We start from the raw sequence: 12,832 nt of genomic DNA, 5'->3' as shown, positions 1-12,832 counted from the left end.
GCCCCCCAGTGCCTCCCAGTCCCTTCCCAGTGCCCCCGAGTGCCTCCCAGTCCCCTCCCAGTGCCCCCCAGTGCCTCCCAGTGCCCCCAGTCCCCTCCCAGTGCCCCCCAGTGCCCCCCAGTGCCCCCAGTCCCCTCCCAGTGCCCCCCAGTGCCCCCAGTGCCTCCCAGTCCCTCCCAGTCCCTCCCAGTGCCTCCCAGTCCCCTCCCAGTGCCTCCCAGTGCCTCCCAGTCCCCTCCCAGTGCCTCCCAGTGCCTCCCAGTGCCTCCCAGTGCCTCTCAGTCCATCCCAGTCCCCTCCCATTCCCCTCCCAGTGCCCCCCAGTCCCCCCCCAGTCCCCTCCCAGTGCCCCCCAGTGCCCCCCGTCCTCCCCCAGTGCCCCCCAGTCCCCCCCATTCCCCTCCCAGTGCCCCCCAGTCCCCTCCCAGTGCCCCCCCTTCCCCTCCCAGTGCCCCCCATTCCCCTCCCAGTGCCCCCCAGTCCCCTCCCAGTGCCCCCCAGTCTCACCCAGTTGGTACTGGAGCAGGAAACCAGTCAGGACGCCGTTGGGGTGTCGCGGGCGCTTCCAGCGCAGCAGCAGCGCCGAGTCCCCCACGCGCTCCACGCGCAGCTCCTCGGGGGGGCCCGGCACTGCGGGGGGGTCAGTGCGCCCCGGAACACCCCGACCCCCCCAAACACCCCCAACCCCCAAGATCGGGGGTCCCAGCTCGGATTTTGGGGTCTGAGGGGGGTCCCAGATTGGATTTTGGGGGGCAGAGAGGGTCTGGGGGGGTCCCAGCTTGGATTTTGGGGTCTGAGGGGGGTCCCAGCTCGGATTTTGGGGTGCAGAGAGGGTCTGGGAGGGTCCCAGCTCGGATTTTGGGGTGCAGAGAGGGTCTCGGGGGTGTCCCAGTTTGGATTTTGGGGTGCAGAGAGGGTCTGGGGGGGGTCCCAGCTTGGATTTTGGGCTCTGGGGGGCGTCCCAGCTCGGATTTTGGGGTGCAGAGAGGGTCTGGGGGGGGTCCCAGCTTGGATTTTGGGGTCTGATGGGGGTCCCAGATTGGATTTTGGGGTGCAGAGAGGGTCTGGGGGGGGTCCCACCTTGGATTTTGGGGTCTGAGGGGTGTCCCAGCTTGGATTTTGGGGTGCAGAGAGGGTCTGGGGGGGGTCCCAGCTCAGATTTTGGGGTCTGAGAGGGGTCCCAGATTGGATTTTGGGGTGCAGAGAGGGTCTGGGGGGGAGTCCCATCTCAGATTTTGGGGTTCGGGGGGGGTCCCATCTCAGATTTTGGGGTCTGGGGGGGTCCCATCTCAGATTTTGGGGTATGAGGGGGGTCCCCAGCTCTGATTTTTGAGTCTGGGGGGGTTCCCATCTCAGATTTTGGGTGTTGGGGGGGTCCCAGCTCTGATTTTTGAGTCTGGGGTGAGTCCCAGCTCAGATATCGAGGTGCTGGGGGGTGTCTGGGGGGGGTGTCCCATCTCAGATTTTGGGGTTCGGGGGGGTCCCATCCCAGATTTTGGAGCCTGGGGGGGTCCCAGCTCAGATTTTGAGATGCAGGGTGGGTCTAAGGGGGTCGGGGTCCCAGCTCAGATTTTGGGGTTCGGGGCGGGGGGGGGGGGTCCCAGGCTGGATTTTGGGGTTCGGGGGGGGGGGGTGTCTCACCTCCCTCGGGGGTGTGGAAGCGGATCTCGTCGCTGGGGGGCCCGGCCCCCCTCCCGTTGAGGACGTGGACGCGCAGCCGGTAGCGGCTCCAGGGCCGGAGCCCCCCGAGAAGGGCCCCCCCCGAGCCCCCCCCGGGCACCCACAGCACCGAGGGGGGGGGCCCCGAGGGGGGGGGGGGGGACCCCGGGGGGGGGCGCCTGGCGGCGAGCGCGGTCACCCACCCAGCCCTCGCGCCAGTACAGGACCTGGGGGGGGGGAAAAAAGGGGGGTTCAGGGGGTCCCCAAAACACACAGACCCCCCCCCGGGCAAATAATCCCCCCCCCGACCCCCAAAACCCACAATGAACCCCAAAAATCACAGTCCCCCCCGTCGATTATTCATCCCTAGAGCCAATATGGGACCTGGGGGGGGAAAAAAGGGGGGTTCAGGGGGACCCCAAAACACACAGACCCCCCCCCGGTCAAATAATCCCCCCCCGAACCCAAAAACCCACAATGAACCCCAAAAATCACAGTCCCCCCCCTCGATTATTCATCCCTAGAGCCAATATGGGACCTGGGGGGGGATAAAAGGGGGTTCAGGGGGTCCCCAAAACACACAGACCCCCCCCCCGGTCAAATAATCCCCCCCCCGACCCCCAAAACCCACAATGAACCCCAAAAATCACAGTCCCCCCCCTCGATTATTCATCCCTAGAGCCAATATGGGATCTGGGGGGGGAAAAAAAGGGGGGTTCAGGGGGACCCCAAAACACACAGACCCCCCCCCGGTCAAATAATCCCCTTCCCCGAACCCAAAAACTCACAAAGAACCCCAAAAATCACAGTCCCCCCCCTCGATTATTCATCCCTAGAGCCAATATGGGACCTGGGGGGGGATAAAAGGGGGTTCAGGGGGTCCCCAAAACACACAGACCCCCCCCCCGGTCAAATAATCCCCCTCCCCGAACCCAAAAAACCACGAAGAACCCCAAAAACCCACAATGAACCCCAAAAATCACAGTCCCCCCCCTCGATTATTCATCCCTAGAGCCAATATGGGACCTGGGAGGGGGGAGAAGGGGGTTCAGGGGGTCCCCAAAACACACAGACCCCCCCAGAACCCCATAGCCCCCCCAAAATAGACCCTGGGGGGGTAAATGGGGGTCCCCAAATCCCACAGCCCCCCCAAAATAGACCCTGGGAGGGTAAATGGGGGTCCCCAAATCCCACAGCCCCCCCAAAATAGACCCTGGGGGGGTAAATGGGGGGTCCCCGAACCCCCCAGCCCCCCCAAAATAGTCCAAGGGGGGGTCCCCCCATACCTGGAAGCCGCGCAGCCGCCCCCGCAGGTTTTCGGGGGTCTTGTTCAGGGTCCAGCTCACCCGCACGTGGGTGCTGTTCAGGATCTCCACCCCCAGGTTTTCGGGGTACACCAGCGGCACTGGGGGGGAGGGTGAACAGATTTGGGGTCCCCCCTCAATTTAGGGTCCCCCAGCCCCCCCCAGATTCGGGGTCCCCCCCATTTTAAGGTCTCCCAGCACCCCCAGATTCAGATTCCCCCCACCCTGAGCTCCCAGAGCCCCCAGTTTTGGGGTCCCCCCCCATTTTAGGGTCTCCCAGCCCCCTCAGTTTTGGGGTCACCCCATTTTAGGGTCTCCCAGCACCCCCAGTTTTGGGGTCCCCCAATTTTAAGGTTTCCAAACCCCCCCAGATTCAGATTCCCCGCACCCTGAGCTCCCAGGGCCCCCAGTTTTGGGGTCCCCCCCCATTTTAGGGTCTCCCAGCACCCCCAGTTTTGGGGTCCCCCCCATTTTAGGGTCTCCCAGCACCCCCAGTTTTGGGGTCCCCCCATTTTAGGGTCTCCAACCCCCCCCAGATTCAGATTCCCCCCACCCTGAGCTCCCAGAGCCCCCAGTTTTGGGGTCCCCCCCCATTTTAGGGTCTCCCAGACCCCTCAGTTTTGAGGTCACCCCATTTTAGGGTCTCCCAGCACCCCCAGATCCGGGGTCCCCCCCATTTTAGGGTCTCCCAGCCCCCCCAGATTTGGGGTCCCCCCATTTTAGGGTCTCCAACCCCCCCCAGATTCAGATTCCCCCCACCCTGAGCTCCCAGAGCCCCCAGTTTTGGGGTCCCCCCGCATTTTAGGGTCTCCCAGCCCCCCCAGATTCGGGGTCACCCCAATTTTAGCGTCTCCAAACCCCCCCAGATTCAGATTCCCCCCACCCTGAGCTCCCAGAGCCCCCAGTTTTGGGGTCCCCTCGCATTTTAGGGTCTCCCAGCCCCCCCAGATTCGGGGTGCTGCCCCCCCCCCCCCCGAGGTTTCGGGGTCCCCCACTCACGATCCTCCCCGGAGAAGCCGACAACGAGGGGGGGTTCGGGCCCCTTCCCGGCCTCGTTCTGCGCCTGCACGCGGATCTCGTAGGGGCTGAAAGTCGGGGTGCCCCCCACCACCACGGGGGGGTCCCCCACAATCCGCTCCTGCCAGGCCTCCTTCGGCGCCTCCTGCGGCTTCCACTGCACCCGGTACCGGACGTGGGGCGCGTTCCAGTCCCGCGGCGGCAGCGGCTGCAACCCCGACACCCCCTGAACCCCCAAAGCCAACCGGCACCCCCAGATCCACCCCGAACCGCAGCCTGGACCCCAAAAACCAGCTTCAAAATAGAGCTTGAAACCCCAAAACAGCCAGAAAATAGAGCCTGAAACCCAAAACAGCCTCAAAATAGAGCCTGAACCCCAAAAAACAGCCTCAAAATAGAGCCTGAACCCCAAAAAACAGCTTCAAAACAGAGCCTGAACCCCAAAATCCAACCAGCACCCCCAGATCCACCCCAAACCGCAGCCTGGACCCCAAAAAAACGACCCAAAATAGAGCTTGAAACCCCAAAACAGCCACAAAATAGAGCCTGAACCCCCAAACCAGCCTCAAAATAGAGCCTGAACCCCAAAAAACAGCCTCAAAATAAAGCCTGAACCCCAAAATCCAACCAGCACCCCCAGATCCACCCCAAACCGCAGCCTGGACCCCAAAAACCAGCTTCAAAATAGAGCTTGAAACCCAAAAAAAGCCAGAAAATAGAGCCTGAACCCCAAATCCAGCCCCAAAATAGAGCCTGAACCCCAAAAAACAGCCTCAAAATAGAGCCTGAACCCCAAAAACCAGCTTCAAAATAGAGCCTGAACCCCCAAATCCAACCGGCACCCCCAGATCCACCCCAAACCGCAGCCTGGACCCCAAAAACCAGCTTCAAAATAGAGCTTGAAACCCAAAAAAAGCCAGAAAATAGAGCCTGAACCCCAAATCCAGCCCCAAAATAGAGCCTGAACCCCAAAAAACAGCCTCAAAATAGAGCCTGAACCCCAAAAACCAGCTTCAAAATAGAGCCTGAACCCCAAAATCCAACCGGCACCCCCAGATACACCCCAAACCGCAGCCTGGACCCCAAAAACCAGCTTCAAAATAGAGCTTGAAACCCCAAAACAGACGCAAAATAGAGCCTGAACCCCCAAAACAGCCTCAAAATAGAGCCTGAACCCCAAAAACCAGCTTCAAAATAGAGCCTGAACCCCAAAATCCAACCGGCACCCCCAGATACACCCCAAACCGCAGCCTGGACCCCAAAAACCAGCTTCAAAATAGAGCTTGAAACCCCAAAACAGCCCCAAAATAGAGCCTGAACCCCCAAAACAGCCTCAAAATAGAGCCTGAACCCCCCAAAACAGCCTCAAAATAGAGCCTGAACCCCAAAATCCAACCAACACCCCCAGATCCACCCCAAACCGCAGCCTGGACCCCAAAACCCAGCTTCAAAATAGAGCTTGAAACCCCAAAACAGCCGCAAAATAGAGCCTGAAACCCAAATCCAGTCTCAAAATAGAGCCTGAACCCCAAAAAACAGCCTCAAAATAGAGCCTGAACCCCAAAAACCAGCCTCAAAATAGAGCCTGAACCCCCAAATCCAACCGGCACCCCCAGATCCACCCCAAACCGCAGCCTGGACCCCAAAAAACCAACCCAAAATAGAGCTTGAAACCCCAAAACAGCCGCAAAATAGAGCCTGAAACCCAAATCCAGCCCCAAAATAGAGCCTGAACCCCAAAAAACAGCCTCAAAATAGAGCCTGAACCCCAAAAAACAGCCTCAAAATAGAGCGTGAACCCCAAAATCCAACCGGCACCCCCAGATCCACCCCAAACCGCAGCCTGGACCCCAAAAAACCGACCCAAAATAGAGCTTGAAACCCCAAAAGAGCCAGAAAATAGAGCCTGAACCCCAAATCCAGCCCCAAAATAGAGCCTGAACCCCAAAAAACAGCCTCAAAATAGAGCCTGAACCCCAAAAAACAGCCTCAAAATAGAGCCTGAACCCCCAAATCCAACTGGCACCCCTAGATCCACCCCAAGCCGCAGGCTGGACCCCAAAAACCAGCTTCAAAATAGAGCTTGAAACCCGAAAACAGCCTCAAAATAGAGCCTGAACCCCAAAAAACAGCCTCAAAATAGAGCCTGAACCCCCAAATCCAACCAGCACCCCCAGATCCACCCCAAACCGCAGACTGAACCCCAAAAACCAGCTTCAAAATAGAGCTTGAAACCCCAAAACAGCAAGAAAATAGAGCCTGAACCCCAAATCCAGCCCCAAAATAGAGCCTGAACCCCAAAAAACAGCCTCAAAATAGAGCCTGAACCCCCAAATCCAACTGGCACCCCTAGATCCACTCCAAACTGCAGCCTGAACCCCAAAAACCAGCTTCAAAATAGAGCTTGAAACCCCAAAACAGCCACAAAACGGAGCCTGAAACCCAAATCCAGCCCCAAAATAGAGCCTGAACTCCAAAAAACAGCCTCAAAATAGGGCCTGAACCCCAAAAACCAGCCTCAAAATAGAGCCTGAACCCCCAAATCCAACCAGCACCCCCAGATCCACCCCAAACCGCAGCCTGGACCCCAAAAACCAGCTTCAAAATAGAGCTTGAAACCCCAAAACAGCCGCAAAATAGAGCCTGAACCCCCAAAACAGCCTCAAAATAGAGCCTGAACCCCAAAAAACAGCCTCAAAACAGAGCCTGAACCCCAAAATCCAACCGGCACCCCCAGATCCACCCCGAACCGCAGCCTGAACCCCAAAAACCAGCTTCAAAATAGAGCTTGAAACCCCAAAACAGCCTCAAAATAGAGCCTGAACCCCAAAAAACAGCCTCAAAATAGAGCCTGAACCCCAAAAAACAGCCTCAAAATAGAGCCTGAACCCCAAAATGCAACCAGCACCCCCAGATCCACCCCGAACCGCAGCCTGGACCCCAAAAACCAGCTTCAAAATAGAGCTTGAAACCCGAAAACAGCCCCAAAATAGACCCTGAACCCCCAAAACAGCCTCAAAATAGAGCCTGAACCCCAAAAAACAGCCTCAAAATAGAGCCTGAACCCCCAAATCCATCCAGGACCCCCAAACCCAAGACCAAAATAGAGCTTGAACCCCCAAATCCACCTGAGACCCTTAAATCCGGCCCCAAATAGAGCCTGGACCCCAAAAACCAGCCCCAAACCAGAGCCTGGACCCCCAAACCAGCCTCAAAATAGAGCCTGAACCCCAAAATCCATCCGGGACCCCCAAGTCCAGCCCCAACCCCCATATCCAACGCCCCCAGGACCCCTGAACCCCCAAATTAGCTGCCCCCCCGTACCTCCCAGGTGATGACGAGGTTGTTGGTCTCGTTCCCCTCCCCTTTCACCCCCTCGGGGTTGCGTTCAGGGGCTGGGGGTGAAATTGGGGTTCAGGGACCCCCACAAAACTCCCCCTGACCCTTTGGGGGGGGGCAGGGGTGAGGGAAGAAGAGGGTTTTGGGGTACAGGGGTGGTTCGGGGGGCACAGGAGGTGGGTTTTGGGGTACTGGAGGCATTTTTGGGGGGTCCTGGGCTTGATTTTTGGGGGGCAGGGGCATATTTGGGGGTACAGGAGGTATCTTGGGTGCACAGGGGGTGGTTTTGGGGGTACAGGAATCATTTTGGGGGGTCCGGGGGCATTTTTGGGGGTCCAGGGGTCATTTTTGGGGGTCCAAGAGTAATTTTTGGGTTATAGGGGTCATTTTTGGAGGCACGAGGGGCATTTTTGGGGGTACACAGGACAGTTTTGGGGTATAGGGGTCATTTTGGGGGGTCTAGGGGTCATTTTTGGGGGTCCAAGAGTAATTTTTGGGTTATAGGGGTCATTTTTGGAGGCACGAGGGGCATTTTTGGGGGTACACAGGGCAGTTTTGGGGTTCCGGGGGCATTTTTGGGGGTCTAGGGGTCATTTTTGGGGGTCCAAGAGTAATTTTTGGGTTATAGGGTCATTTTTGGAGGCACGAGGGGCATTTTGGGGGGCACAGAGGGCGGTTTTGGGGTTCCAGGGCTCATTTTTGGGGGTCCACGAGTAATTTTTGGGTTACAGGGGTCATTTTTGGAGGCACGAGAGTCATTTTTGGGGGTTCAGAGGGCGGGTTTGGGCGTCTGGGGGCATTTTTGGGGGCCCAGGAGCCATTTTGGGGGGTACAGAGGGCAGTTTTGGGCGTCTGGGGGCATTTTTGGGGGTCCAGGAGTCATTTCTGGAGGTACAGAGGACGGTTTTGGGCTATAGGGATAATTTTTGGGGGTCCAGGGGTCATTTTTGGGGGTCCAAGAGTAATTTTTGTGTTATAGGGATCATTTTTGGAGGCACGAGGGGCATTTTGGGGGGTACAGAGGGTGGGTTTTGGGGTATAGGGGGCATTTTGGGGGGTCCAGAGGTCATTTCTAGGGTATAGAGGTCATTTTTGGAGGCACAAGGGTCATTTTTGGGGGTACAGAGAGCGGTTTTGGGGGTCCAGGAGTCATTTCTGGGGGCCCAAGAGTAATTTTTGGGTTATAGGGGTCATTTTTGGAGGCACGAGGGGCGTTTTTGGGGGTACAGAGGACAGTTTTGGGGTATAGGGGTCATTTTGGGGGGTCTAGGGGTCATTTTTGGGGGTCCAAGAGTAATTTTTGTGTTATAGGGGTCATTTTTGGAGGCACGAGGGGCATTTTTGGGGGTACAGAGGGCAGTTTTGGGGTTCCGGGGGCATTTTTGGGGGTCCAGGCATCATTTCTGGGGGTCCAAGAGTAATTTTTGTGTTATAGGGGTCATTTTTGGAGGCACGAGGGGCATTTTTGGGGGTACAGAGGGCGGTTTTGGGGTTCCGGGGTCATTTTTGGGGGTCCAGGGGTCATTTTTGGGGGCCCAAGAGTAATTTTTGGGTTATAGGGGTCGCTTTTGGAGGCACGAGGGGCATTTCTGGGGGTACAGAGGGCAGTTTTGGGGTTCCAGGGGTCATTTTTGGGGGTCCAAGAGTAATTTTTGTGTTATAGGGGTCATTTTTGGAGGCACGAGGGGCATTTTTGGGGGTACAGAGGGCGGTTTTGGGGTTCCAGGGGTCATTTTTGGGGGCCCAAGAGCAATTTTTGGGTTATAGGGGTCATTTTTGGGGGCACAGAGGGCGGGTTTTGGGGTATAGGGGTGATTTTTGGGGTACGGGGTCAGGTTTTCCGGGGTTTGGGGGGTCGGGTTTCGGGGTGCAGGGGGGTTTCGGGGTCCCTCACCGGCCGGGGCGGTGACGACGGGCGCAGTCGGGGTGCTGGGGTCCCCCCGGCCGTAGGCGTTGGCCGCCACCACCCGGAATCGGTACCGACCGTACGGGGAGAGATGGAAGCGGGCCCAGAGCTGCCCCCCCGGCACCGTGAGGCGCTCCCCGAAGCGCCCCGGGGCGAAGAATCCTTCCTCCTCCTCCACCACGAACTCTGGGGGGGCAAAGAGAACCCCGAAATTAGAACCGGCGCCCCGAAAAACCCCAGAATCCGCTCCAAAACCTACCCCGCACCCCTCAAAAAACCCCAAATCCACTCAAAAATCCACTCTGCACCCCCAAAAAAAACCCCAAATCCCACCCTGCAACCCCAAAAAAGCTGAGAATCCGCTCAAAAATCCACCCTGAACCCCAAAAAAACCCTAAAAAAACCCCCAACCCCCCCCTGCACCCCCAAGAAAACAGAATACACCCCAAAAACCCACCCTGAACCCCCAAAAAACCCTAAAAAAACCCCCAAACCCCACCCTGCACCCCGAGAAAAGCCGAGAATCCGCTCAAAAATCCACCCTGCACCCCAAAAAACCCCAGAATCCACCCCAAAAATCCACCCTGCACCCCAAAAAACCCCAGAATACACCCCAAAAATCCACCCTGAACCCCCAAAAACCCCTAAAAAAAACCCCAAACCCACCCTGTACCCCCCAAAAAAGCCGAGAATCCACTCAAAATCCCACCCTGCACCCCCAAAAAAGCCAAGAATCCGCTCAAAAATCCACCCTGAACCCCAAAAAAAACGTAAACCCCCCCCCAAAGCCCCCCTGCACCCCCAAGAAAACAGAATACACCCCAAAAACCCACCTTGAACCCCCAAAAAACCCTAAAAAAACCCCAAACCCCACCCTGCACCCTGAGAAAAGCCGAGAATCCGCTCAAAAATCCACCCTGCACCCCAAAAAACCCTAAAAAAACCCCAACCCCCCACCCTGAACCCCCCAAAACCCCAAATTCCCCCCATTTCCCCCAGTTCTGCCTCCATTTCCCCCCCGTTTCCCTCCCAGTTCCCCCCTCGCCCACCCCCCCCAGTCCCTCCCAGTGCCCCCCAGTCCCTCCCAGTGCCCCCCAGTCCCTCCCAGTCCCCTCCCAGTGCCTCCCAGTCCCTCCCAGTCCCCTCCCAGTCCCTCCCAGTCCCTCCCAGTCCCCTCCCAGTGCCCCCCAGTCCCTCCCAGTCCCCTCCCAGTCCCCCCAGTCCCTCCCAGTCCCCTCCCAGTCCCTCCCAGTCCCTCCCAGTGCCCCCCAGTCCCTCCCAGTCCCCTCCCAGTGCCTCCCAGTCCCCTCCCAGTCCCTCCCAGTCCCCTCCCAGTCCCTCCCAGTCCCTCCCAGTCCCCTCCCAGTCCCCTCCCAGTCCCCTCCCAGTCCCCTCCCAGTGCCCCCCAGTCCCTCCCAGTCCCTCCCAGTCCCCTCCCAGTCCCTCCCAGTCCCCTCCCAGTCCCTCCCAGTCCCTCCCAGTCCCTCCCAGTCCCCTCCCAGTGCCCCCCAGTCCCTCCCAGTCCCTCCCAGTCCCCTCCCAGTCCCTCCCAATCCCCTCCCAGTCCCTCCCAGTCCCTCCCAGTCCCCTCCCAGTCCCCTCCCAGTCCCCTCCCAGTCCCCTCCCAGTGCCTCCCAGTCCCCTCCCAGTCCCTCCCAATCCCCTCCCAGTCCCTCCCAGTCCCTCCCAGTCCCCTCCCAGTCCCCTCCCAGTCCCCTCCCAGTCCCCTCCCAGTGCCCCCCAGTCCCTCCCAGTCCCTCCCAGTCCCCTCCCAGTCCCTCCCAGTCCCCTCCCAGTCCCTCCCAGTCCCTCCCAGTCCCCTCCCAGTGCCCCCCAGTCCCTCCCAGTCCCCTCCCAGTCCCCCCAGTCCCTCCCAGTCCCCTCCCAGTGCCCCCCAGTCCCTCCCAGTCCCCCCAGTCCCTCCCAGTCCCCTCCCAGTCCCTCCCAGTCCCTCCCAGTGCCCCCCAGTCCCTCCCAGTCCCCTCCCAGTCCCTCCCAGTCCCTCCCAGTCCCCTCCCAGTCCCTCCCAGTCCCCTCCCAGTCCCCTCCCAGTCCCTCCCAGTCCCCTCCCAGTCCCTCCCAGTCCCCTCCCAGTCCCTCCCAGTCCCCTCCCAGTGCTCCCAGTTCCCCCCCTCACTCTCCACGGGGCTGTTGTGCTCCTCGCCCGGGGTCCAGCTCAGCCGGACCTCCCGCTCCCCGAGCTCCTGCACCCGCAGCTCCCGAACTGGTCCCGGACGGCCTGGGGGGAAACTGGGGTTACTGGGAGCACTGGGAGACACTGGGAGGGACTGGGAGGGGACTGGGAGGGACTGGGAGGGACTGGGAGGGGACTGGGAGGGACTGGGAGGGACTGGGAGGGACTGGGAGGGGACTGGGAGGGGACTGGGAGGCACTGGGAGGGGACTGGGAGGGGACTGGGAGGGACTGGGAGGGACTGGGAGGGACTGGGAGGGGACTGGGAGGGACTGGGAGGGACTGGGAGGGACTGGGAGGGGACTGGGAGGGACTGGGAGGGACTGGGAGGGGACTGGGAGGGGACTGGGAGGGACTGGGAGGGACTGGGAGGGACTGGGGGGACTGGGAGGGGACTGGGAGGGGACTGGGAGGGACTGGGAGGGACTGGGAGGGACTGGGAGGGACTGGGAGGGGACTGGGAGGGACTGGGAGGGGACTGGGAGGGACTGGGAGGGACTGGGAGGCACTGGGAGGGACTGGGGGGGACTGGGGGAACTGGGAGCACTGGGAGCACTGGGTTTGGGGTCCCCTTTGGGGTCTGGGGCCCCCCCAGGGGATTGGAGCCACCAACTTTGGGGTCCCCCCATGTTTTTAGGGACCCCCTCTGAGATTTGGGGACCCCCCTGAGCTTTGGGGGGACCCCCCCTGAGTTTTGGGGACCCCCCCTGAGCTTTGGGGACCCCCCCCCATTCTCAAGCCGCTCACCGCGACACGAAAGCCCATGAGGATCTAGATCCCTCACCCCAGGGTTTTGGGGACCCCCTCCCAATTTTAGGGACCCCCCCCGCGGATTTTGGGGTCCCCCTCGATCCTACGGACCCCTCTGAGCTTTGAGGCCCCCCCCAGGATTTTGGGGTCCCCCCCATTCTCAAGCCGCTCACTGCGACACGGAAGCTTTTGGGAAGCCCGCGAGGATCTGGGTCCCTCACCCCAGGGTTTTGGGGACCCCCTCCCGGTTTTAGGGCCCCCCCCCCGTGGATTTTGGGGTCCCCCCCGGTTTTGGGGACCCCCCCTCACCCACGACACGCAGCTGGGCCTCGGCCAGGGCGGCGTCCAGGGGGGTCCAAGCGCGGCAGCCGATGGTTCCCTGGTCCCCGTAATCCACTCCGGACACCGTCAGCGTCTCCGCGGACACCGAATACCTGGGGGGGGGGGAGGAAAAAAGGGGGTGCTGGGGGGTCCCCCAAAAACAAGGGGACCCCAAAACCCACCCACACCCCCCTAGAATTCACCTTGGGACCCCACGTTCCTCCCGGCAGGCGCGCGACCCCCACCCCGTGTCCCCAAATCGCCCCCCGTGTCCCCAAATCGCCTCCTTGCGCCCCCAAAATCCAGCACCTGCACCCCAAAATCCAGCATCTGCACCCCAAAA

General features: G+C 60.1%; 1 protein-coding gene across 1 annotated transcript in view; it reads right to left on the bottom strand.

Moving 5' to 3' along the window:
* L1CAM (L1 cell adhesion molecule) overlaps window positions 1-12,832 on the bottom strand; it is a 41,406-nt gene that overhangs the window by 10,022 nt on the left and 18,552 nt on the right. The window contains 9 exon segments of the mRNA XM_069882716.1: window positions 508-630; window positions 1,642-1,829; window positions 1,831-1,886; window positions 2,946-3,064; window positions 3,963-4,188; window positions 7,305-7,375; window positions 9,214-9,411; window positions 11,363-11,464; window positions 12,478-12,602. Coding sequence (XP_069738817.1) covers window positions 508-630; window positions 1,642-1,829; window positions 1,831-1,886; window positions 2,946-3,064; window positions 3,963-4,188; window positions 7,305-7,375; window positions 9,214-9,411; window positions 11,363-11,464; window positions 12,478-12,602 — 1,208 coding nt within the window.

Source organism: Phaenicophaeus curvirostris, unplaced genomic scaffold (assembly GCF_032191515.1).
Source record: "Phaenicophaeus curvirostris isolate KB17595 unplaced genomic scaffold, BPBGC_Pcur_1.0 scaffold_299, whole genome shotgun sequence".
Taxonomy (NCBI): Eukaryota; Metazoa; Chordata; class Aves; order Cuculiformes; family Cuculidae; genus Phaenicophaeus; species Phaenicophaeus curvirostris.
The sequence above is the reverse complement of the archived record's forward strand: the minus strand, read 5'-3'. Positions and strand labels throughout refer to the sequence as shown.